This window comes from Nerophis lumbriciformis, linkage group LG16, assembly GCF_033978685.3.
Source record: "Nerophis lumbriciformis linkage group LG16, RoL_Nlum_v2.1, whole genome shotgun sequence".
NCBI classification, from domain to species: Eukaryota; Metazoa; Chordata; class Actinopteri; order Syngnathiformes; family Syngnathidae; genus Nerophis; species Nerophis lumbriciformis.
The window spans coordinates 44,926,469-44,951,131 of record NC_084563.2 but is presented as its reverse complement, the minus strand read 5'-3'; the positions used below and the strand labels follow the sequence as shown (position 1 = coordinate 44,951,131).

Sequence of the window (24,663 nt, the reverse complement as noted above, 5' to 3'; positions counted from 1 at the left end):
GGCTTGGCATTGTCTTGCTGAAATAAGCAGGGGCATCCATGGTAACGTTGCTTGAATGGCAACATATGTTGCTCCAAAACCTGTATGTACCTTTCAGCCTTAATGGCGCCTTCACAGATGTGTAAGTTACCCATGTCTTGGGCACTAATACACCCCCATACCATCACAGATGCTGGCTTTTACACTTTGCGCCTATAACAATCCGGATGTTTTTTTTCCTCTTTGGTCCGGAGGACACGACGTCCACAGTTTCCAAAAACAATTTGAAATGTGGACTCGTCAGACCACAGAACACTTTTCCACTTTGTATCAGTCCATCTTAGATGAGGCCAGGCCCAGCGAAGCCGACGGCGTTTCTGGGTGTTGTTGATAAACGGTTTTCGCCTTGCATAGGAGAGTTTTAACTTGCACTTACAGATGTAGCGACCAACTGTAGTTACTGACAGTGGTTTTCTGAAGTGTCCCTGAGGCCATGTGGTGATATCCTTTACACACTGATGTCGCTTGTTGATGCAGTACAGCCTGAGGGATCGAAGGTCACGGGCTTAGCTGCTTACGTGCAGTGATTTCTCCAGATTCTTTGAACCCTTTGATGATATTACGGAGCGTAGATGGTGAAATCCCTAAATTCCTTGCAATAGCTGGTTGAGAAAGGTTTTTCTTAAACTGTTCAACAATTTGCTCACGCATTTGTTGACAAAGTGGTGACCCTCGCCCCATCCTTGTTTGTGAATGACTGAACATTTCATGGAATCTACTTTTAAACCCAATCATGGCACCCACCTGTTCCCAATTTGCCTGCTCACCTGTGGGATGTTCCAAATAAGTGTTTGATGAGCATTCCTCAACTTTATCAGTATTTATTGCCACCTTTCTCAACTTCTTTGTCACGTGTTGCTGGCATCAAATTCCAAAGTTAATGATTATTTGCAAAAAAACCCATCACATATGTTGTCTTTGTAGCATATTCAACTGAATATGGCTTGAAAATGATTTGCAAATCATTGTATTCCGTTCATATTTACATCTCACACAATTTCCCAACTCATATGGAAACGGGGTTTGTATTTTTGGGTTCATTGAGGTTTGCTAATTTTACTTGTTTTGGAAAGTCTTGACAAGCCAAATTTTCTTGTTCTATTGGCAGATAATTTTGCTTAGTTCAAGTAAAATACCCCTCATTTTTGTATTTCTTTTTTTTGCTTGTTTTTGAACACTGACTTTTTGCAGTGTACTCTTTGGTGCAAGCATAACATGCACACAGGCTGAAATGACATCATAACTTTATGCCCGCAGGGCTTGGTAACCTCCTAAAGCTGATAGGCTGACAGGGAAAAGGGTTGGGAAGGTCTAATAAAAGTATGAACACATGCAGAGTCCAAGTAAAAACATATCAGCTTTGCATGTGGAGTCGCCACTGCAAGAAAAGAAGGTAAGACCACTTTAAGATTTATTAAATAACTTTATATTTTTATACCTCATATTTCATAGTAAGTTCCAAATACAAGTTAGTTATATGAGCCTTAGTGGTTATTATTTTCCAAACTGGCTTCATATGATTATAAAAAAGGGATTTACTGTTTTTGTTCAATCTTCACAAAAATTATATGGAAATATGAAAAGGGATTTGTTATGTTTTTGTTGTGTATTGTAGGAAAACACTTAGTGTAGTCATGGCAGCCAGCAATAAATCATCACTCACAAGTGACTCATTCAGAACCACGCCTTACCTTCAATGGACTGTCGAGACGTTCAGTGAGCCGGACTGATGACTCCGAATATTACACACTTTTTTGTCCCCTCATCGTAGGGCATTCAATAATATAGTCGACTGTTTACTCAGACTTAGCGGGAATTCAATGCGAGACACTCCCTTTTGATGGGGCTGAGAGTGAGATTTTGTGCTGGGTGGGCAGTGTTGCCAGATGGCACATTATGGTGCGGGAAAATGATCATATGTTGCAGGATATACACAAATTGAGCTGTTTGGCCACAATAACCAGCAATATGTTTGGAGGAGAAAAGGTGAGGCCTTTAATCCCAGGAACACCATACCTACCATCAAGCACGGTGGTGGTAGTATTATGCTCTGGGCCTGTTTTGCTGCCAATGGAACTGGTGCTTTACAGAGAGTAAATGGGACAATGAAAAAGGAGGATTAACCTCCAAATTCTTCAGGACAACCTAAAATCATCTTGGGCGCAGTCGGGTGTTCCAACAGGACAATGACCCCCAAACACACGTCAAAGGTGGTAAAGGAATGGCTAAATCAGGCTAGAATGAAGGTTTTTAGAATGGCCTTCCCAAAGTCCGGACTTAAACGTGTGGATAATGCTGAAGAAACAAGTCCATGTCAGAAAACCGACAAATTTAGCTGAACTGCACCAATTTTGTCAAGTGGAGTAGTCTATAGTTCAACCCGAAGCGTGTGGATGGCTGCCAAAAGCGCCTTATTGCAGTGAAACCAAATATTAACATTGCTGTATGTATACTTTTGACCCAGCAGATTTGCTCACATTTTCAGTAGACCCATAATAAATTCGTAAAAGAACCAAACTTCATGAATTTTTTTTTTGGTGACCAACAAGTATGTGCTCCAATCACTCTATCACAAAAAATATGGGTTGTAAAAATGATTGGAAACTCAAGACAGCCATGACATTATGTTCTTCACAAGTGTACGTAAACTTTTGACCACCACTGTATTCGGCTATGAGCAAATCAAAGAGCACTTCCTTCAAGCAAGTTTGCATTTGACCATTCGCTACGGGACTCAAGCTCGCCAGACTTCATGTGGTATACCGCCTGTAGAGGGCACCAAGTCAAATAAATAAATACTAATATTTTTCTTGGTGTAATTGCCTGTGTGGTCCATAGCTAAACAACCACTGCTTAGGGGCATACTGTACATGGTATTACATGCATGCATGGATAGTACAGTACAGTACAGGTAATATAGTCTGAACTCAAAGGCAGTCTAATCCAGGACTGTGGTTAACATCAATGACTGGAGTCAGATCCAGTTGAAAACTGTCATCATCATAAAACATGTAATAACTGTACAAATAAAAATGTTTCAAATAACATTCCTACTGTAACTGCCATACACGTAAAAGTTAGTAGAATATAATAGAATATAAAGAACTTTATTGATCCCTGGGGGAAATTCAGCACCACAGTTCGCTCATAATAGACAATAAACACTTTTACATGTGAATAATATAAATACAGTCTATTATACAGCATTATTCACATGTGAATAATATAAATACAGTCTATTATACAGCATTATTCACACGTGAATAATATAAATACAGTCTAATATACAGCATTATTCATATGTGTATAATATAAATACAGTCAATTATACAGCATTATTCACATGTGAATAATATAAATACAGTCTATTATACGGCATTATTCACATGCGAATAATGTAAACAGTCTATTATACAGCATTATTCACATGTGAATAATATAAATACAGTCTATTATACAGCATTATTCACATGTGAATAATTTAAATACAGTCTATTATACAGCATTATTCATATGTGAATACTATAAGTACAGTCTATTATACAGCATTATTCACATGTGAATGTTGTAAATACAGTCTATTATACAGCATTATTCACATGCGAATAATTTAAATACAGTCTGCTATACAGCATTATTCACATGCGAATAATATAAATACAGTCTGTTATACAGCATTATTCACATGTGAATAATATAAAAAACGTCTGTTATACAGCATTATTCACACGTGAACAATGCAAATACAGTCTATTATACAGCATTATTCACATGTGAATAATATAAATACAGTCTATTATACAGCATTATTTATATGTGAATAGTATAAATACAGTCTATTATACAGCATTATTCACATGCGAATAATATAAATACAATCTACTATACAGCATTATTCACATGCAAATAATATAAATACAGTCTATTATACAGCATTATTCACATGTGAATAATGTAAATACAGTCTATTATACAGCATTATTCACATGCGAATAACATAATTACAGTCTATTATACAGCATTATTCAGATGTGAATAATATAATTACACATGCGAATAATATAAATACAGTCTATTATACAGCATTATTCACATGTGAATAAAATAAATACAGTCTATTATACAGTATTATTCACATGTGAATAATGTAAATACAGTCTGTTATACAGCATTATTCACATGCGAATAATATAAATACAGTCTGTTATACAGCATTATTCACATGTGAATAATATAAAAAACGTCTGTTATACAGCATTATTCACATGTGAACAATGTAAATACAGTCTATTATACAGCATTATTCACATGTGAATAATATAAATACAGTCTATTATACAGCATTATTTATATGTGAATAGTATACATACAGTCTATTATACAGCATTATTCACATGCGAATAATATAAATACAATCTATTATACAGCATTATTCACATGCGAATAATATAAATACAGTCTATTATACAGCATTATTCACATGTGAATAATGTAAATACAGTCTATTATACAGCATTATTCACATGCGAATAATATAAATGCAGTCTATTATACAGCATTATTCACATGTGAATAATGTAAATACAGTCTATTATACAGCATTATTCACATGTGAATAACATAAATACAGTCTATTGTACAGCATTATTCACATGTGAATAACATAAATACAGTCTATTATACAGCATTATTCACATGTGAATAATGTAAATACAGTCTATTATACAGCATTATTCACATGTGAAAAACATAAATACAGTCAATTATACAGCATTATTCACATGTGAATAATATAAATACAGTCTATTATACAGCATTATTCACATGTGAATAACATAAATACAGTCTATTATACAGCATTATTCACATGTGAATAACATAAATACAGTCTATTATACAGCATTATTCACATGTGAATAATGTAAATACAGTCTATTATACAGCATTATTCACATGTGAAAAACATAAATACAGTCAATTATACAGCATTATTCACATGTGAATAATATAAATACAGTCTATTATACAGCATTATTCACATGTGAATAACATAAATACAGTCTATTATACAGCATTATTCACATGTGAATAACATAAATACAGTCTATTATACAGCATTATTCACATGTGAATAACATAAATACAGTCTATTATACATCATTATTCACATGTGAATAATATAAATACAGTCTATTATACAGCATTATTCACATGTGAATAATGTAAATACAGTCTATTATACAGCATTTTTCACATGTGAATAACATAAATACAGTCTATTATACAGCATTATTCACATGTGAATAATATAAATACAGTCTATTATACAGCATTATTCACATGTGAATAATGTAAATACAGTCTATTATACAGCATTATTCACATGCAAATAATATAAATACAGTCTATTATACAGCATTATTCACATGTGAATAATGTAAATACAGTCTATTATACAGCATTATTCACATGTGAATAATATAAATACAGTCTATTATACAGCATTATTCACATGTGAATAATGTAAATACAGTCTATTATACAGCATTATTCACATGTGAAAAACATAAATACAGTCAATTATACAGCATTATTCACATGTGAATAATATAAATACAGTCTATTATACAGCATTATTCACATGTGAATAACATAAATACAGTCTATTATACAGCATTATTCACATGTGAATAACATAAATACAGTCTATTATACAGCATTATTCACATGTGAATAATGTAAATACAGTCTATTATACAGCATTATTCACATGTGAAAAACATAAATACAGTCAATTATACAGCATTATTCACATGTGAATAATATAAATACAGTCTATTATACAGCATTATTCACATGTGAATAACATAAATACAGTCTATTATACAGCATTATTCACATGTGAATAACATAAATACAGTCTATTATACAGCATTATTCACATGTGAATAACATAAATACAGTCTATTATACATCATTATTCACATGTGAATAATATAAATACAGTCTATTATACAGCATTATTCACATGTGAATAATGTAAATACAGTCTATTATACAGCATTTTTCACATGTGAATAACATAAATACAGTCTATTATACAGCATTATTCACATGTGAATAATATAAATACAGTCTATTATACAGCATTATTCACATGTGAATAATGTAAATACAGTCTATTATACAGCATTATTCACATGCAAATAATATAAATACAGTCTATTATACAGCATTATTCACATGTGAATAATGTAAATACAGTCTATTATACAGCATTATTCACATGCGAATAATATAAATACAGTCTATTATACAGCATTATTAACTTGTGAATAATGTAAATACAGTCTATAATACAGCATTATTCACACGTGAATAACATAAATACAGTCTATTATACAGCATTATTCACATGTGAATAACATAAATACAGTCAATTATACAGCATTATTCACATGTGAATACTATAAATACAGTCTATTATACAGAATTATTCACATGTGAATAATGTAAATACAGTCTATTATACAGCATTATTCACATGGGAATAACATAAATACAGTCTATTATACAGCAATTTTCACATGTGAATAATATAAATACAGTCTATTATACAGCATTATTCACATGTGAATAATATAAATACATTAAAAACATATACATTAATAAAGGCAAATATCATTTTTGACCTCCCTAATTGTCACACAATTTACTTTAATTTACGTTAATTAAATGTAAAATGAGTTGTTTGCTTGTTGTAAAATAAACCTACTTTTCTGTCTTTTTTTCAACTTAAATTTAAAAAAAAATACATACATTATATTGAACTACTCAAAAGGTGTGTTGGCCCATTTCAGGGAACTTTATTTAATTATTGACAAGGTTCCTAAGTCAACGATTGAGTCGTTTGAGTAACAGGACTGAAAGTAACAGGAGAGAGTTTTCAAAAATTGAATGAGCAAATACATCAAACATAGCAGGGCATATATTAATAGCATGTTGACACTTGGCACATAACAATGTAACAACAACGTTTTGTATTCGGAAATTAAACAAATAGCTTTAAAAAAAATAAAAAAAATCATAATTTGTGTGACAGGACTGTGCTGTGTCACCATTAAAATATCACTGAATATACAGAAAAATATATGAATTCATTTAATTTTAGTCCTCCCATGGCCTGAACAGCATTGAGTAAAAAGGTGTGAATTAATATTATTATTGTCTTGATTTAAAAAAAAAAAAATTGAACTTCAAGTGTAGTGGCAAAAAGAATAATGTAAATATCTAAAAAAAAATGCAATAGAGTGTAATTTTAGTAAGGGGGGACATCCCTTTTTTTTTTAGTTGTCTTGGTAGTTAAAATAATCTTTTAAATAGTTTTTTTTTATTGAATATGTGATCAAGTCAAACTAAAGGAAACTTTGCTTAATTCACCAAAAATGCATTAATTCAACAATTCTTATTGTACTGGATGATGCCTGATGGGATGCTTAGTGGCCGTCAACCATGCATTTCTATTTTCCAACAAACAAAAACGTGGATTTATTCACCAACAATTGAATTTGGCGACACCAAAACATAAATTCCACGAACCTAACAATGTCTTTGTGGTTACTTAAATAATAGACTAAGACTTATTTTTATTGTCATTCACATTTGAACTTTACAGTACAAAAGATATACATTCGTGGTCAAAAGTTTACATACACTTGATGTCAGTTTCCAATAATTTCTACAACTCTTATTACTATTGACCATTCCTCTTGACAAAATTGGTGCAGTTCAGCTAAATTTGTTGGTTTTCTGACATGGACTTGTTTCTTCAGCATTGTCCACACATTTAAAGTCAGGACTTTGGGAAGGCCATTCTAAAAACTTTCATTCTAGCCTGATTTAGCCATTCCTTTACCACTTTTGACGTGTGTTTGGGGTCATTGTCCTGTTGGAACACCCAACTGTGCCCCAGACCCAACTGTCCTTTTTCATTGTCCCATTTACTCTCTGTAAAGCACCAGTTCCATTGGCAGCAAAACAGGCCCAGAGCATAATACTACCACCACCATGCTTGACGGTAGGGATTGTGTTCCTGGGATTAAAGGCCTCACCTTTTCTCCTCCAAACATATTGCTGGGTATTGTGGCCAAACAGCTCAATTTTTGTTTCATCTGACCACAGAACTTTCCTCCAGAAGGTCTTATCTTTTGTCCATGTGAGGTCAGATGAAAAAAAATAATTCCAGTAGTTACATTAGGATAGGATAGGATAGGACTTTATTGTCAATGCACAAGTACAACGAAACTATGTTTTCAGCACAAACCCGTTCAAGATTAGACAAACAAACAGTGTACAGGGTTACAGAACAGGAAGGCTGATGGGTTGCCACGAGGCGCCCCGCAAAAGATAAGAAAAAGGTAAAACGCTGGGGAAGAAGATGAGTCAAAAAATACAATCTAGACTGGGCTCCTAAGGGGGCCTAGCGGTGGTGAAGGCGTGGGGTGTTTGTGTGTATATGCCCATTGTCTTGGGTGTGTCGATGTAATGTTCATAGGCTGGGGCCGTTCTGCATGCAAGCAAATGTTCGACTCCAGGCGTAAATCGGCGTATGCATTAAAAAAAGAATACAATATTTCCAGTGAATAGAGTGGAACTGACATTTTCCCATTGTGTCCATGTCTTGCCTTGTTCCACAAGATTGTGAGCGCTCCTTCTAACATGAAGCCCATCGCTGACAGCATGTCCCACGTGATACCCAATCACGTTCTGAGGGTGGGTCAAACGATATGTCTGAACCCGGAGCAGGAGACCATCACCCAGTGTTCCAGCAGTCACCGCAACGACTTGGGCCTCGACATTTCCCTGGACAATCTCAACCAGCTCATGCGGGAACTGGATCCGGACTTCGACCCGATCCAGGTCAACAAAAACCACACCTGCATCAGACCAGCTTCAGGTACAGTAGGACTGCGTGCACACCAAAAACACGGTGGCGGGCCCTGCGTTTCTCACCTTTATTGTTAGCGTCCTAGCACGCTAACAATAAAGTGCTAAATTTTTTCAAATTGTACACCGTTTTCTCTAATTCTGCAGCGATACACCTTGCAGTCACATAACTTAGGTATGTGAAACAAGCTATCTGTTAGCATGTTAACGTTAGCACGCTAGCATGTTACTAATCGCATGCTAACTCTTTGAGCTACTTTTGCTACCGATGCACCCAGAGTGATATAACTGGATATGTTAGCATGCTAACATTAAAGTGCTAACTTTTTTTTTTGCTAAATGTAATCTTTTTTCTCTAATTCCCCAGCCATACACCTTAAAATCATATAACTTGGTATGTGACACTTGTTAACTGTTAGCATGTTAACATTAGCATGCTAGCATGTTAACGTTAGCATGATAGCATGTTAACGTTACCATGCTAGCATGTTACTATTAGCGTGCTAACTTTTTAAACTACTTTTGCTACCGTTTCACCAAGAGTGATATAACTTGATATGTTAGCATGCTAACATTAAAGTGCTAACTTTTTTTTGTGCTAAATGTAATCTTTTTTCTCTAATTCCCCAGCCATACACCTTAAAATCATATAACTTGGTATGTGACACTTGCTAACTGTTAGCATGTTAACGTTAGCATGCTAGCATGTTAACGTTAGCATGATAGCATGTTAACGTTACCATGCTAGCATGTTACTATTAGCGTGCTAACTTTTTAAACTACTTTTGCTACCGTTTCACCAAGAGTGATATAACTTGATATGTTAGCATGCTAACATTAAAGTGCTAACTTTTTTTTGTGCTAAATGTAATCTTTTTTCTCTAATTCCCCAGCCATACACCTTAAAATCATATAACTTGGTATGTGACACTTGCTAACTGTTAGCATGTTAACGTAAGCATGCTAGCATGTTAACGTTACCATGCTAGTATGTTAACGTTATCATGCTAGCATGTTACCATTCGCATGCTAAATTTTCGACCTACTTTTGCTACCGTTTCACCCAGAGTGATATAACTTGATATGTTAGCATGCTAACATTAAAGTGCTAACTTTTTTTTGTGCTAAATGTAATCTTTTTTCTCTAATTCCCCAGCCATACACCTTAAAATCATATAACTTGGTATGTGACACTTGTTAACTGTTAGCATGTTAACATTAGCATGCTAGCATGTTAACGTTAGCATGATAGCATGTTAACGTTACCATGCTAGCATGTTACTATTAGCGTGCTAACTTTTTTAACTACTTTTGCTACCGTTTCACCAAGAGTGATATAACTTGATATGTTAGCATGCTAACATTAAAGTGCTAACTTTTTTTTGTGCTAAATGTAATCTTTTTTTCTCTAATTCCCCAGCCATACACCTTAAAATCATATAACTTGGTATGTGACACTTGCTAACTGTTAGCATGTTAACGTTAGCATGCTAGCATGTTAACGTTACCATGCTAGCATGTTAACGTTATCATGCTAGCATGTTACCATTCGCATGCTAAATTTTCGACCTACTTTTGCTACCGTTTCACCCAGAGTGATATAACTTGATATGTTAGCATGCTAACATTAAAGTGCTAAAAAATTTTTTTTGCTAAATGTAATTGTTTTTCTCTAATTCCCCAGCCATACACCTTAAAATCATATAACTTGGTATGTGACACTTGTTAACTGTTAGCATGTTAATGTTAGCATGCTAGCATGTTAACGTTTGCATGATAGCATGTTAACGTTATCATGCTAGCATGTTACCATTCGCATGGTAACTTTTTGACCTACTTTTGCTACCGTTTCACCCAGAGTGATATAACTGGATATGTTAGCATGCTAACATTAAAGTGCTAACTTTTTTTTGCTAAATTAATTTTTTTTTCTTTAATTCCCCAGCTATACACCTTAAAATCATATAACTTGGTATGTGACACTTGTTAACTGTTAGCATGTTAACATTAGCATGCTAGCATGTTAACGTTAGCATGATAGCATGTTAACGTTACCATGCTAGCATGTTACTATTAGCGTGCTAACTTTTTAAACTACTTTTGCTACCGTTTCACCAAGAGTGATATAACTTGATATGTTAGCATGCTAACATTAAAGTGCTAACTTTTTTTTGTGCTAAATGTAATCTTTTTTCTCTAATTCCCCAGCCATACACCTTAAAATCATATAACTTGGTATGTGACACTTGCTAACTGTTAGCATGTTAACGTTAGCATGCTAGCATGTTAACGTTACCATGCTAGTATGTTAACGTTATCATGCTAGCATGTTACCATTCGCATGCTAAATTTTCGACCTACTTTTGCTACCGTTTCACCCAGAGTGATATAACTTGATATGTTAGCATGCTAACATTAAAGTGCTAAAAAATTTTTTTTGCTAAATGTAATTGTTTTTCTCTAATTCCCCAGCCATACACCTTAAAATCATATAACTTGGTATGTGACACTTGTTAACTGTTAGCATGTTAACATTAGCATGCTAGCATGTTAACGTTAGCATGATAGCATGTTAACGTTACCATGCTAGCATGTTACTATTAGCGTGCTAACTTTTTAAACTACTTTTGCTACCGTTTCACCAAGAGTGATATAACTTGATATGTTAGCATGCTAACATTAAAGTGCTAACTTTTTTTTGTGCTAAATGTAATCTTTTTTCTCTAATTCCCCAGCCATACACCTTAAAATCATATAACTTGGTATGTGACACTTGCTAACTGTTAGCATGTTAACGTTAGCATGCTAGCATGTTAACGTTACCATGCTAGCATGTTAACGTTATCATGCTAGCATGTTACCATTCGCATGCTAAATTTTCGACCTACTTTTGCTACCGTTTCACCCAGAGTGATATAACTTGATATGTTAGCATGCTAACATTAAAGTGCTAACTCTTTTTTTTGCTAAATGTAATTGTTTTTCTCTAATTCCCCAGCCATACACCTTAAAATCATATAACTTGGTATGTGACACTTGTTAACTGTTAGCATGTTAATGTTAGCATGCTAGCATGTTAACGTTTGCATGATAGCATGTTAACGTTATCATGCTAGCATGTTACCATTCGCATGGTAACTTTTTGACCTACTTTTGCTACCGTTTCACCCGGAGTGATATAACTGGATATGTTAGCATGCTAACATTAAAGTGCTAACTTTTTTTTGCTAAATTAATTTTTTTTTCTTTAATTCCCCAGCTATACACCTTAAAATCATATAACTTGGTATGTGACACTTGTTAACTGTTAGCATGTTAACATTAGCATGCTAGCATGTTAACGTTAGCATGATAGCATGTTAACGTTACCATGCTAGCATGTTACTATTAGCGTGCTAACTTTTTTAACTACTTTTGCTACCGTTTCACCAAGAGTGATATAACTTGATATGTTAGCATGCTAACATTAAAGTGCTAACTTTTTTTTGTGCTAAATGTAATCTTTTTTTCTCTAATTCCCCAGCCATACACCTTAAAATCATATAACTTGGTATGTGACACTTGCTAACTGTTAGCATGTTAACGTTAGCATGCTAGCATGTTAACGTTACCATGCTAGCATGTTAACGTTATCATGCTAGCATGTTACCATTCGCATGCTAAATTTTCGACCTACTTTTGCTACCGTTTCACCCAGAGTGATATAACTTGATATGTTAGCATGCTAACATTAAAGTGCTAACTTTTTTTTTTGCTAAATGTAATTGTTTTTCTCTAATTCCCCAGCCATACACCTTAAAATCATATAACTTGGTATGTGACACTTGTTAACTGTTAGCATGTTAATGTTAGCATGCTAGCATGTTAACGTTTGCATGATAGTATGTTAACGTTATCATGCTAGCATGTTACCATTCGCATGGTAACTTTTCGACCTACTTTTGCTACCGTTTCACCCAGAGTGATATAACTGGATATGTTAGCATGCTAACATTAAAGTGCTAACTTTTTTTTGCTAAATTAATTTTTTTTTCTTTAATTCCCCAGCTATACACCTCAAAATCATATAACTTGGTATGTGACACTTGTTAACTGTTAGCATGTTAACATTAGCATGCAAGCATGTTAACGTTCGCATGATAGCATGTTAACGTTGTCATGCTAGCATGTTACCATTCGCATGCTAACTTTCTGACCTACTTTTGCTACCGTTTCACCCAGAGTGATATAACTCGATATGTTAGCATGCTAACATTAAAGTGCTAACTTTTTTTTTGCTAAATGTAATCTTGTTTCTCTAATTCGCTAGCCATGCACCTTAAAATCATATAACTTGGTATGTGACACTTGTTAACTGTTAGCATGTTAACGTTAGCATGCTAGCATGTTAACGTTAACATGCTAGCATGTTACTATTAGCATGCTACCTTTTTGAGCTACTTTTGCTACTGTTTCACCCAGAGTGATACAACTTGATATGTAATAATATGTGACACTTGTAAACTGATAGCATGCGAACGATAGCAACTTACGCTCGCTAACTTTTTCATCCATTTTTACACTTTTTTTTCTATTTCCGCAGTCATACACTTCGTATATGAAACATGCTGACTGTTATCATGCTATCGTTAGCACACATGCTACGTGTTAGCATTTTAATGTAAACATGCTACTGATTTAGGCTAGCTCTGTGGCTAATTTTTTCCCCGTTTCACTGTTAGCATGCTAACATTAAAGTGCTAACTTTTTTTTGCTAAATATTATATTTTTTCTTTAATTCCCCAGCCATACACCTTAAAATCATATAACTTGTCATGTGACACTTGTTAACTTTTAGCATATTAACGTTAGCATGCTAGCATGTTACTATTAGCATGCTAACTTTTTGAGTTACTTTTGCTACCGTTTAGCCCAGACCCCAGAGTCATATAACTTGGTATGTGACACTTGTTAACTGTTAGCATGCAAACGATAGCATGCTAGAAAGCTAACTTAGGCTTGCTAACTTTTTCATCTATTTTTACACTTTTTTTTTCTATTCCCGCAGCCATACACCTTTGATTCGTATAACTTGGTATATGAAACATGCTGACTGTTATCATGCTATCGTTAGCACACATAAATAAATGATAAATGGGTTGTACTTGTATAGCGCTTTTCTACCTTCAAGGTACTCAAAGCGCTTTGACACTACTTCCACATTTACCCATTCACACACACATTCACACACTGATGGAGGGAGCTGCCATGCAAGGCGCTAACCAGCAGCCATCAGGAGCAAGGGTGAAGTGTCTTGCTCAGGACACAACGGACATGACGAGGTTGGTACTAGGTGGGGATTGAACCAGGGACCCTCGGGTCGCGCACGACCATTCTTCCACTGCGCCACGCCGTACATGCTACATTTTAGCATTTTATTGTAAACATGATACTGATTTAGGCTAGCTCTGTGGCTCATTTTTTCCCCTTTTCACCTAAAACTCACGTATTCAGACACTCGGCACCATCTAATAAGTACGGCGGCTTCCGGCGATCCCCAGCCAGCGGTCCAGAGCACATTACGGGTAGTTTTCACGAAAAAAAAAGAGTCCGATCCAACTGCTCCAACAAAATGAAAAATGGCTTACATTTGTTGAAACAACTGGTTAAACCGGGGGTCAGCAACCCGTGGCTTTCGAGTGGCTTTCTCTTTAGTGCCACCCTAGTGGCTCCCTGGTGCATTTTGGACTGTATAATGCATATGTTCCTTTTGACTGTACTTAAATGTATAACGTATTTATATAATTCACGTGTGAATAATGCTGTATAATAGACTGTATTTATATTATTCACATGTGAATAATGCTGTATAATAGACTGTATTTATATTATTCGCATGTGAATAATGCTGTATAATAGACTGTATTTATATTATTCACATGTGAATAATGCTGTATAATAGACTGTATTTATATTATTCACATGTGAATAATGCTGTATATTAGACTGTATTTATATTATTCACATGTGAATAATGCTGTATAATAGACTATATTTATATTATTCACATGTGAATAATGCTGTATAATAGACTGTATTTACATTATCCACATGTGAATAATGCTGTATAATAGACTATATTTATATTATTCACATGTGAATAATGCTGTATAATAGACTGTATTTACATTATCCACATGTGAATAATGCTGTATAATAGACTGTATTTATATTATTCACATGTGAATAATGCTGTATAATAGACTGTATTTATATTATTCGCATGTGAATAATGCTGTATAATAGACTGTATTTATATTATTCACATGTGAATAATGCTGTATAATAGACTGTATTTATATTATTCACATGTGAATAATGCTGTATATTAGACTGTATTTATATTATTCACATGTGAATAATGCTGTATAATAGACTATATTTATATTATTCACATGTGAATAATGCTGTATAATAGACTGTATTTACATTATCCACATGTGAATAATGCTGTATAATAGACTATATTTATATTATTCACATGTGAATAATGCTGTATAATAGACTGTATTTACATTATCCACATGTGAATAATGCTGTATAATAGACTGTATTTATATTATTCACATGTGAATAATGCTGTATAATAGACTGTATTTATATTATTCACATGTGAATAATGCTGCATAATAGACTGTATTTATATTATTCACATGTAAAAAATACCTAATTGTTTTTGTCTATTGTGAGCGAACTATGGTGCTGAATTTCCCCCAGAGATCAATAAAGTACTTTCTATTATATTCTATTTTTAAAAATTGATTAAAAATGGGAAAAAGACGGATGGAAAAATATTTTTTGGTTTTAGTATGTTTTTTGTTCAGTACAAACATGACACCCCAATTATTAGAAAGCCCACTGTTTAATATGTTTTACATGAGTATTTGGTGAACTTCGTTTTGTCCTACTAATTTTGGCCGTTCTTGAACCCACCATAGTGTGTACTGTGGCGCAACAGTTTGTTGACATGTAAAATCTTCCACTCCTCCTTTTGTCCACCAAAAGCTTTGTGCTGTGCGTGAATGCGCTAAAGTGCGCTTTGTTGATGTTATTGACTTGTTGGAGTGCTAATCAGGCATATTTGGTCAGTGCATGGCAAATCAATGCTAATATGCTATTTAAGTTAGCTATATGTACATCATTATGCCTCATTTGTAGGTATATTTGGCTCATTTGATATCTTTTACTTGTATCCTCTTTGTATATAATTTAGTTTTGCATATTTCATGACACATTATCTGTATGTAATATTGGCTGCATTTCTGTGCCATGTTGTTCCAGACCACAGCAAACGTTACCTAGCTTGCCAAAGATTGTAATAAATCCATTAAAAGAAGACAGCCTGCCGTGTCCTATAAATTGGACACACACATCTATACCTTTGGCCGTTAAAAGACAGTAATTTCCAGGATTTATCTCACCTTCTGAGTAGCCTCTGATTTACTAATGCTTTCTAATGTTGTAAAAATGTGTAGAATAAATATAAAATTTCCACATTTCCGTCAACGACGATTTGCTTCAGCCTGTGACACATAGTCATTTTGATAGTAGGCTATTATAGCTAATTGTGGCGGTTGCCCTCCCGTGGGTTCTCCTGACACAAAGATCCTCCGTGAGCCCGGTAGTCTGAGGTAACAAGTCTTTTTTATTTTCATAAGCAGTCTGGTTTTGCTTCCCAGCAAAACGTCTCTCGCGCTCATGTCTCGGCTCACCAACGACTCCCAACCGCGTCTCTCGTCACGGCTGCTGCTAATAAGGGCAACGAGGTGATTAGATAACAAGGCCCAGCTGGGGAAATCTACTCGCCTGCCGATGTCTTCGAGGCCGGTCCTTGCACACCCCGCTCCGCGGCAGGCCCGCAGGCCACGCCCCCCCTCCACACTAATATAGACACTTACTTCATGTGTTGCCTTCATTATGAGACTTATATACGGCTTTTCATTTTTTGCGGCTCCAGACAGATTTGTTTTTTGTATTTTTCGGTCCAATATGGCTCTTTCAACATTTTTGGGTTGCCGACCCCTGGGTTAAACTAAGGACGAGTAAATGCACCATGTAAAGTTGTCTTTATTACATTACCTATTCATATACTGTACATCTCTACCTTGTCTGCTATATTATTACTTTAAGATGTGCACTTAGTTCTTACTGGCACCAACATTTTGAGCAAATCAGTTCGGTAAAATATTTAAAAAACGTTCCTGACTACCAAATTCAATTTGTATCCAAATATTCATGCAAGCAAATAATATTAGTTCAAGAGTGTGATTAATCTGATTTTAAAAAATCAAACACTTGACATCTCTAAAAATGACAACCCATCTTTAAAGGCCTACTGAAATGCGATTTTCTTATTTAGACGGGGATAGCAGGTCCATTCTATGTGTCATACTTGATCATTTCGCGATATTGCCATATTTTTGCTGAAAGGATTTAGTAGAGAACATCGACGATAAAGTTCGCAACTTTTGGTCGCTGATAAAAAAGCCTTGCCTGTACCGGAAGTAGCAGACGAGTAGCGTGACGTCACAGGTTGTGGAGCTCCTCACATCCGCACATTGTTTACAATCATGGCCACCAGCAGCGAGAGCGATTCGGACCGAGAAAGCGACGATTTCCCCATTAATTTGAGCGAGGATGAAAGATTTGTAAGAGTGGGAGCGATTCAGATAGGGAAGATGCTGTGAGAGGCGGGTGGGACCTGATATTCAGCTGGGAATGACTAAAACAGTAAATAAACACAAGACATATATATACTCTATTAGCCACAACACAACCAGGCTTATATTTAATATGCCACAAATTAATCCCGCATAACAAACACCTCCCCCCTCCCGTCCATATAACCCGCCACAACTCAAACACCTGCACAACACACTCAATCCCACAGCCCAAAGTACCGTTCACCTCCCCAAAGTTCATACAGCACATATATTTCCCCAAAGTCCCCAAAGTTACGTACGTGACATGCACATAGCGGCACACACGTACGGGCAAGCGATCAAATGTTTGGAAGCCGCAGCTGCATGCGTACTCACGGTACCGCGTCTGCGCATCAAACTCAAAGTCCTCCTGGTAAGAGTCTCTGTTGTCCCAGTTCTCCACAGGCCAATGGTAAAGCTTGACTGTCATCTTTTGGGAATGTAAACAATGAATGGCTGTGTTTGTGTTGCTGCAGCCGCCCGCAATACACCGCTTCCCACCTACAGCTTTCTTCTTTGCGCTCTCCATTGTTCATTGAACAAATTGCAAAAGATTCACCAACACAGATGTCCAGAATACTGTGGAATTTTGCGATGAAAACAGACGACTTAATAGCTGGCCACCACGCTGTCCCAAAATGTCCTCTACAATCCGTGACGTCACGTGCAGGCGTCATCATACCGAGACGTTTTCAGCAGGATATTTCACGCAAAATTTAAAATTGCACTTTAGTAAGCTAACGCATATTGGCATGTGTTGCAATGTTAAGATTCCATCATTGATATATGAACTATCAGACTGCGTGGTCGGTAGTAGTGGGTTTCAGTAGGCTTTTAAGGATCCATCCCACAAAGCATGTTGAATTTTTTTCTTTTTATTAGCAATTAACTTTATTGTAAGAGTAATTGCTGCACTTTAGTGACTCTGGGACTTCTGCCCAGACCATGAACCACACCCTTAACATCTGAGGCTACATCAAGTATGTTGCATTCACTTTGCCTTTGCTTTGAATGAAGATGGAGCAATCAGACCTTTTTGTGCATGTCTGTGGACATAATCTTGAGGGAAGCAAACACCTTTCAATAGAAAATGTGCACAACTGCCCGAAACGTGCAAATGTACTGAACTCGAATGTGCTGAATACAGGATTGCACAGTGCAATGCAAAACAGTACCAACCAGCTAAAACATGCAGATTGTGCCGTCGCCCTTATATGGACATTGCTCACGTTATGCAACTTTGCCTAACTTTGACGACAACAGTTTTTACTTTACTGCGTGCATAAACGGAATCCATAGTTTCCATCAACACTAGAGATGCAGGCAGAACCTGATGGGAAAGAAAACAAGTTGGAACCCCTTTCAGGGATGTTGAAAAAGTGCACCGTTTTTAAAATTTTTTTTTTTTTTTATCATCGATCCAGTTAGGACGGATTACCCCTGTGATGTGCAGGCAGGGACCTGCATGATAACATTTCAGGAGTTGTTTTGTGTGTGTGTACACGGGCCAAGCCCTTTTTGGGAATATAAAATCAAAGCATGAAGTAAAAGAGATTTTTTTACGCATGCTTTTTTCTTTACAGTGCTAAAAATTGGTTTATGAACATAAAAAAATAACAGTTTTAAGGTCAGGGTTGAGTTTGTTTTTGGCAGTGTTGGGTTAGTTACTGAAAACCAGTAACTAGTTACAGTTACTAGTTACTTTATTTCAAAAGTAACTCAGTTACTAACTCAGTTACTTAAACCAAAAAGTAATGCGTTACTGTGAAAAGTACCTATTTAGTTACTTATATATATATATATATATATATATTTTTTTAAGGCCCCATTTAATGCCCTTTTAGCCTTCATTTTAGTACTGTTATTGCACTGGAGAATAATACAATCTGTTGATCAACTTGACATGCATTTGCATCACTGAACTCTGCTAAGCAATGTGCTCTACATACAACACACAAAGACAAAGATATGTTTTAAAGGGCCAATTTGTTTCAGACCAGAACAAATTGACAAAACTATTTTAAATAGCTGCAACTTAACATACATAAGTAACAAACAGCATAATAACAACATAGCTGTAAAACAAGAAAGGCACACACTACATACATAAAGCCTAACCAGGCGTTTTCTCAAGGAATTGTGAAATAAAATCATGTCTGAAGCCCAGAACACTCTACACATTTCCCCACTTAGTTTAGAGAAAAGGAAATATTAGCCTGGCCCACTAGTATCCCTCTTTAGGTTTGTGAACTTTATAGTCTAAACATTTAGAGTGATGTGATAATCAAACACTCTAAAAGTTTAAAATGAAAGAGTATATAAGAGAATTGACAGAGTGTGTGTACCTTCAGTGTGCAGTGCCTCATTAAAATCCAGCCGCTGTTGGAGGTGGAGGTGAAGTGTGTGTCTCTTTACTAGCTTCGTCGAAGCATGTTGTTTTTGTCGCTGTTTCAGCATATTTGAAACTTACATTCAACTAAAATGTTCTTTTCTTTGTGGTCGATAAAAGAAACGTACTGAAAATATCTCCATTTTAAGAAACTCGGCTTCGGGGTTCGCCATGACGTCTTGATAGTAGACACAGACACGCCCCCTCCCACACACACACACTCACACACACACACACACGTACACACAGACAGCGCGCGGCGCGCCTCTTTTTTGTCGCCTCTTCAGCAGCGCTGCAACACTCAGATCTTCTCAGTTTCTAGCCGATACTACATAAAAAATAACGCAAAATAACGCAGTAACGCATCATGTAGTAACGGTAACGGAGTTACTGAATATAAAAAATAACGCGTTAGATTACTAGTTACCGCCGATAGTAACGGCGTTACAGTAACGCGTTACTTTGTAACGCGTTAGTCCCAACACTGGTTTTTGGTACAGTAAAGGAGCAAAATACAAAACATAAAACAAAATAAATTATAATTGATAAAAATCTGCAATCTGCAAAATAAAAATATAGGATGCGGGGGACCAGTTTGGTACATTTTGCTTCATTAATAAGAGCATTTGGAGAACGTGGTTTTGTCCTACTAATTTCGGCGGTTCTTGAACTCTCCACAGTGTGACGCAACAGATTGTTGACATGTACAATCTTCCACCCCTTCTTTGTCTCATTTTGTCCACCAAAAGTTTTGTGCGGTGCATAAATGCACAAAGGTGCACTTTTCTTTTATTTATTTATATATTTTTAATTTATTTATTTGTTTCTCAATTCAATGCATTTTCTTTTATTTTCTTTTATTTTTATTTTTATTTTTTTTATTGACATCCAGCGTCCGACACTCCTATCATTACATCATATTCACATACATCATACATCTGTTGTCTGCCCTAAATGTCAAAATATTTTTTGTTTATATCCCAACCATACCAAACCCCCCCCCCCCCCAAAAAAAGAAGAAAGAAACAGCAAAAAAACAAAGTAGTATCTACAAATACAGCAATTAAATATACAAAAAAATAAATAATACATTATAAATAATATTCAGAAATAAAATAAAATAATATAAACAGATATAAGGTGCACTTTGATGATGTTATTGACTTGTTGGAGTGGAGAATCAGGCATATTTGGTCAGTGCATGGTAGAGATGCGCGGATAGGCAATTATTTCATCCGCAACCGCATCACAAAAGTCGTCAACCATCCGCATCCACCCGAAGTAACATTTAATCAAAACCGCACCTGCCCGCACCCGCCCGTTGTTATATATCTAATATAGACGATGCAAGGCATTAGTGAGGTTATAAAGCTTTTGCCTGTTAAAGAAAGGAGACTGATCCAATGGAGCAGAGACATTCAATGCGTGCCACGCTGTCACGGCCCAGGCGCACACCAGTGCGCAATCATCTGGGAGCCGCGCTGAGCGCACCTCCAAGCGTGCTAGCGCGCGCGTCACTCAAACTGCTGCAGGCAGCTGCGTTCTATCTTGTTTTAACATCCTGTGGCACTCTTCTGGGATCACGGCGGACGAAACTGCTCATGCTCACGGTGTTTGTGGAGATTCGGGGTTTTGCACAAATGTGATGCACCATGTTAGATGTCCCGGTTTTGTGACTGTCGTAGACATAAACAGCGTCGCAGCTCTTGCAAATCACGTAGCCAGCATTACTATCATCCTGATTTACAATCTCATAAAAACGAGTCCACGCTGAACTTTTCTGGCCTTTTTTTTCCCCTGGTCTTTAGTATTCCCTTTTTTAGTTTGTCGCGTACCACGTATGCTGCCGGCGTTGCCATCTCTTTTTTTCTTCTTCTTCTGTTGTGGCATATGCTGCAGGTGCCTGCTCGTTTTTCGTATGTGGGTAACAACATTTAACTATGTATATATATTTCCCAATTGGTTTAACTGCCACCCGCCTGAATCTATTTAAAATCTAATTTTTTTAAATTTCAACGGCCCGACCCGACCCGCGGATAAAATCAAATTTTTTTTTATTTCAACCGCCCGACCCGCGGATAATCCGCGGACTCCGCGGTTGTGTCCGCAAACCGCGCATCTCTAGTGCATGGCTAATCAATGCAAACATGCTATTTAGGTTAGCTGTATGTACATATTGCATCATTATACCTCATTTGTAGGTTAAGTTGAGCTCATTTAATATCCTTTACTTTTATCCTCTTTGTATATCATTTATATTTGCATGTCTCATGACACATTATCTGTATGTAATATTGGCTGCATTCCAGATAGTTGTTTGTGTGCCATGTTGTTCCAGACCACAGCAAACATTACCTAGCTTGCCAAAGATTGTAATAAATCCATTAGAAGAAGACAGCCTGTAGTTTCCTTTAAGTTGGACACACACATCTATACCTTTATACATTTTGTGCATTTAAGATGCTAAAAGTAATCCAATGTTTGTCAATATACTGTGTTATAAACTATATAAATTGTGTTTTATAGTTCACCTTGTAAAACGTGTAATATCCAATAATATACAGTACTGGCCAAAAGTTTGGACACACCTTCTCATTTCAATGCGTTTTCTTTATTTTCATGACTATTTACATTGTAGATTGTCACTGAAGGGATCAAAACTATGGCACCTGTGCAGTGAAAACCATTTCAGGTGACTACCTCTTGAAGCTCATCGAGAGAATGCCAAGAGTGTGCAGAACCTAAATCAGCGCAAAGGGTGGCAATTTTGAAGAAACTAGAATATAAAACATGTTTTCAGTTATTTCACCATTTTTTGTTAAGTACATAACTCCACATGTGTTCATTCATAATTTTGATGCCTTCAGTGACAATCTACAATGTAAATAGTCATGAAAATAAAGAAAACGCATTGAATGAAAGGGTGTGTCCAAACTTTTGGCCTGTATTGTACATCATTAAAGGGGAACATTATCACAATTTCAGAATTGTTAAAACCATTAAAAATCAGTTCCCAGTGGCTTATTATATTTTTCGAAGTTTTTTTTCAAAATTTTACCCATCACGCAATATCCCTAAAAAAAGCTTCAAAGTGCCTGATTTTAACCATCGTTAAATACACCCGTCCATTTTCCTGTGACGTCACATAGTGATGCCGATACAAACAAACATGGCGGAAAGAACTGCAAGCTATAGCGACATTAGCTCGGATTCAGACTCGGATTTCAGCGGCTTAAGCGATTCAACAGATTACGAATATATTGAAACGGATGGTTGTAGTGTGGAGGCAGGTAGCGAAAACGAAATTGAAGAAGAAACTGAAGCTATTGAGCCATATCGGTTTGAACCGTTTGCAAGCGAAACCGACGAAAACGACACGACAGCCAGCGACACGGGAGAAAGCGAGGACGAATTCGGCGATCGCCTTCTAACCAACGATTGGTATGTGTTTGTTTGGCATTAAAGGAAACTAACAACTATGAACTAGGTTTACAGCATATGAAATACATTTGGCAACAACATGCACTTTGAGAGTGCAGACAGCCCAATTTTCATCAATTAATATATTCTGTAGACATACCCTCATCCGCGCTCTTTTCCTGAAAGCTGATCTGTCCAGTTTTGGAGTTGATGTCAGCAGGCCAGGGAAGCTAGGGTCGATAGGGGGTTTAGCTCGCTCGTCTGCGGGAACAAACTGCCGCCATTGCTTGCCGTGCTAGCGAGGTCCTTTGTCCCTGAATTGCTCACACACTTCAGCAGATTCAATGGGGGTCTGGCGGCAGATTTCTTTGACTTTATCGTTGGAAATGCATCTGCTTTGAGTGTCGCAGGATATCCACACATTCTTGCCATCTCTTTCGTAGCATAGCTTTCGTCGGTAAAGTGTGCGGAACAAACGTCCAATTTCTTGCCACTTTCGCATCTTTGGGCCACTGGTGCAACTTGAATCCGTCTCTGTCCGTGTTGTTACACCCTCCGACAACACACTGACGAGGCATGATGTCTCCAAGGTACGGAAAACAGTCGAAAAAACGGAAAATAACAGAGCTGATTTGACTCGGTGTTTGAGAAAATGGCGGATTGCTTCCCGATGTGACGCCACGTTGTGACGTCATGGCTCCGAGAGCGAATATTAGAAAGGCGTTTAATTCGCCAAAATTCACCCATTTAGAGTTCGGAAACCGGTTAAAAAAATATATGGTCTTTTTTTCTGCAACATCAAGGTATATATTGACGCTTACATAGGTCTGGTGATAATGTTCCCCTTTAACAACTGGGGCTGTAAAACGATTGAAATATTTAATGACGCTTAATCGCAGTTTGTTCTTGGTTGACTCAGAATTAATCGCAATAATCGCAGACAAATATAATTTTTCGTCAATAATAAGTTTACCCTAGACAGATAATTGTCAAGGTTTTATTACCATGACTAGACCATTAGTTTGCTTTAATTAAACATGAAAGGGCACAAACAAGCTTTTAATGGCAATACAAAAAATTACCTACAGTGGTTGGTGTCTTGCCAGATTTTGGTATTTTGTAAGAATA

The 24,663-nt window shown here is 36.2% G+C and overlaps 1 protein-coding gene across 2 annotated transcripts in view; it reads left to right on the top strand.

The window, feature by feature from the left end:
• The first annotated feature begins 1,398 nt into the window (after positions 1 to 1,398).
• Positions 1,399 to 24,663, top strand: part of LOC133617293 (tensin-4-like) — a 50,724-nt gene continuing 27,459 nt past the window's right edge. Inside the window, exons 1-2 of one of the 2 annotated variants that reach the window (XM_061977220.2) lie at positions 1,399 to 1,432; positions 8,737 to 8,995. In XM_061977220.2, the coding sequence (XP_061833204.2) occupies positions 8,758 to 8,995 (238 nt within the window). In that variant the 5' untranslated portion in view covers positions 1,399 to 1,432; positions 8,737 to 8,757. The remainder of the gene's footprint in view (positions 1,433 to 8,736; positions 8,996 to 24,663) is intronic. The other variant, XM_061977221.2, reaches the window with a different exon arrangement.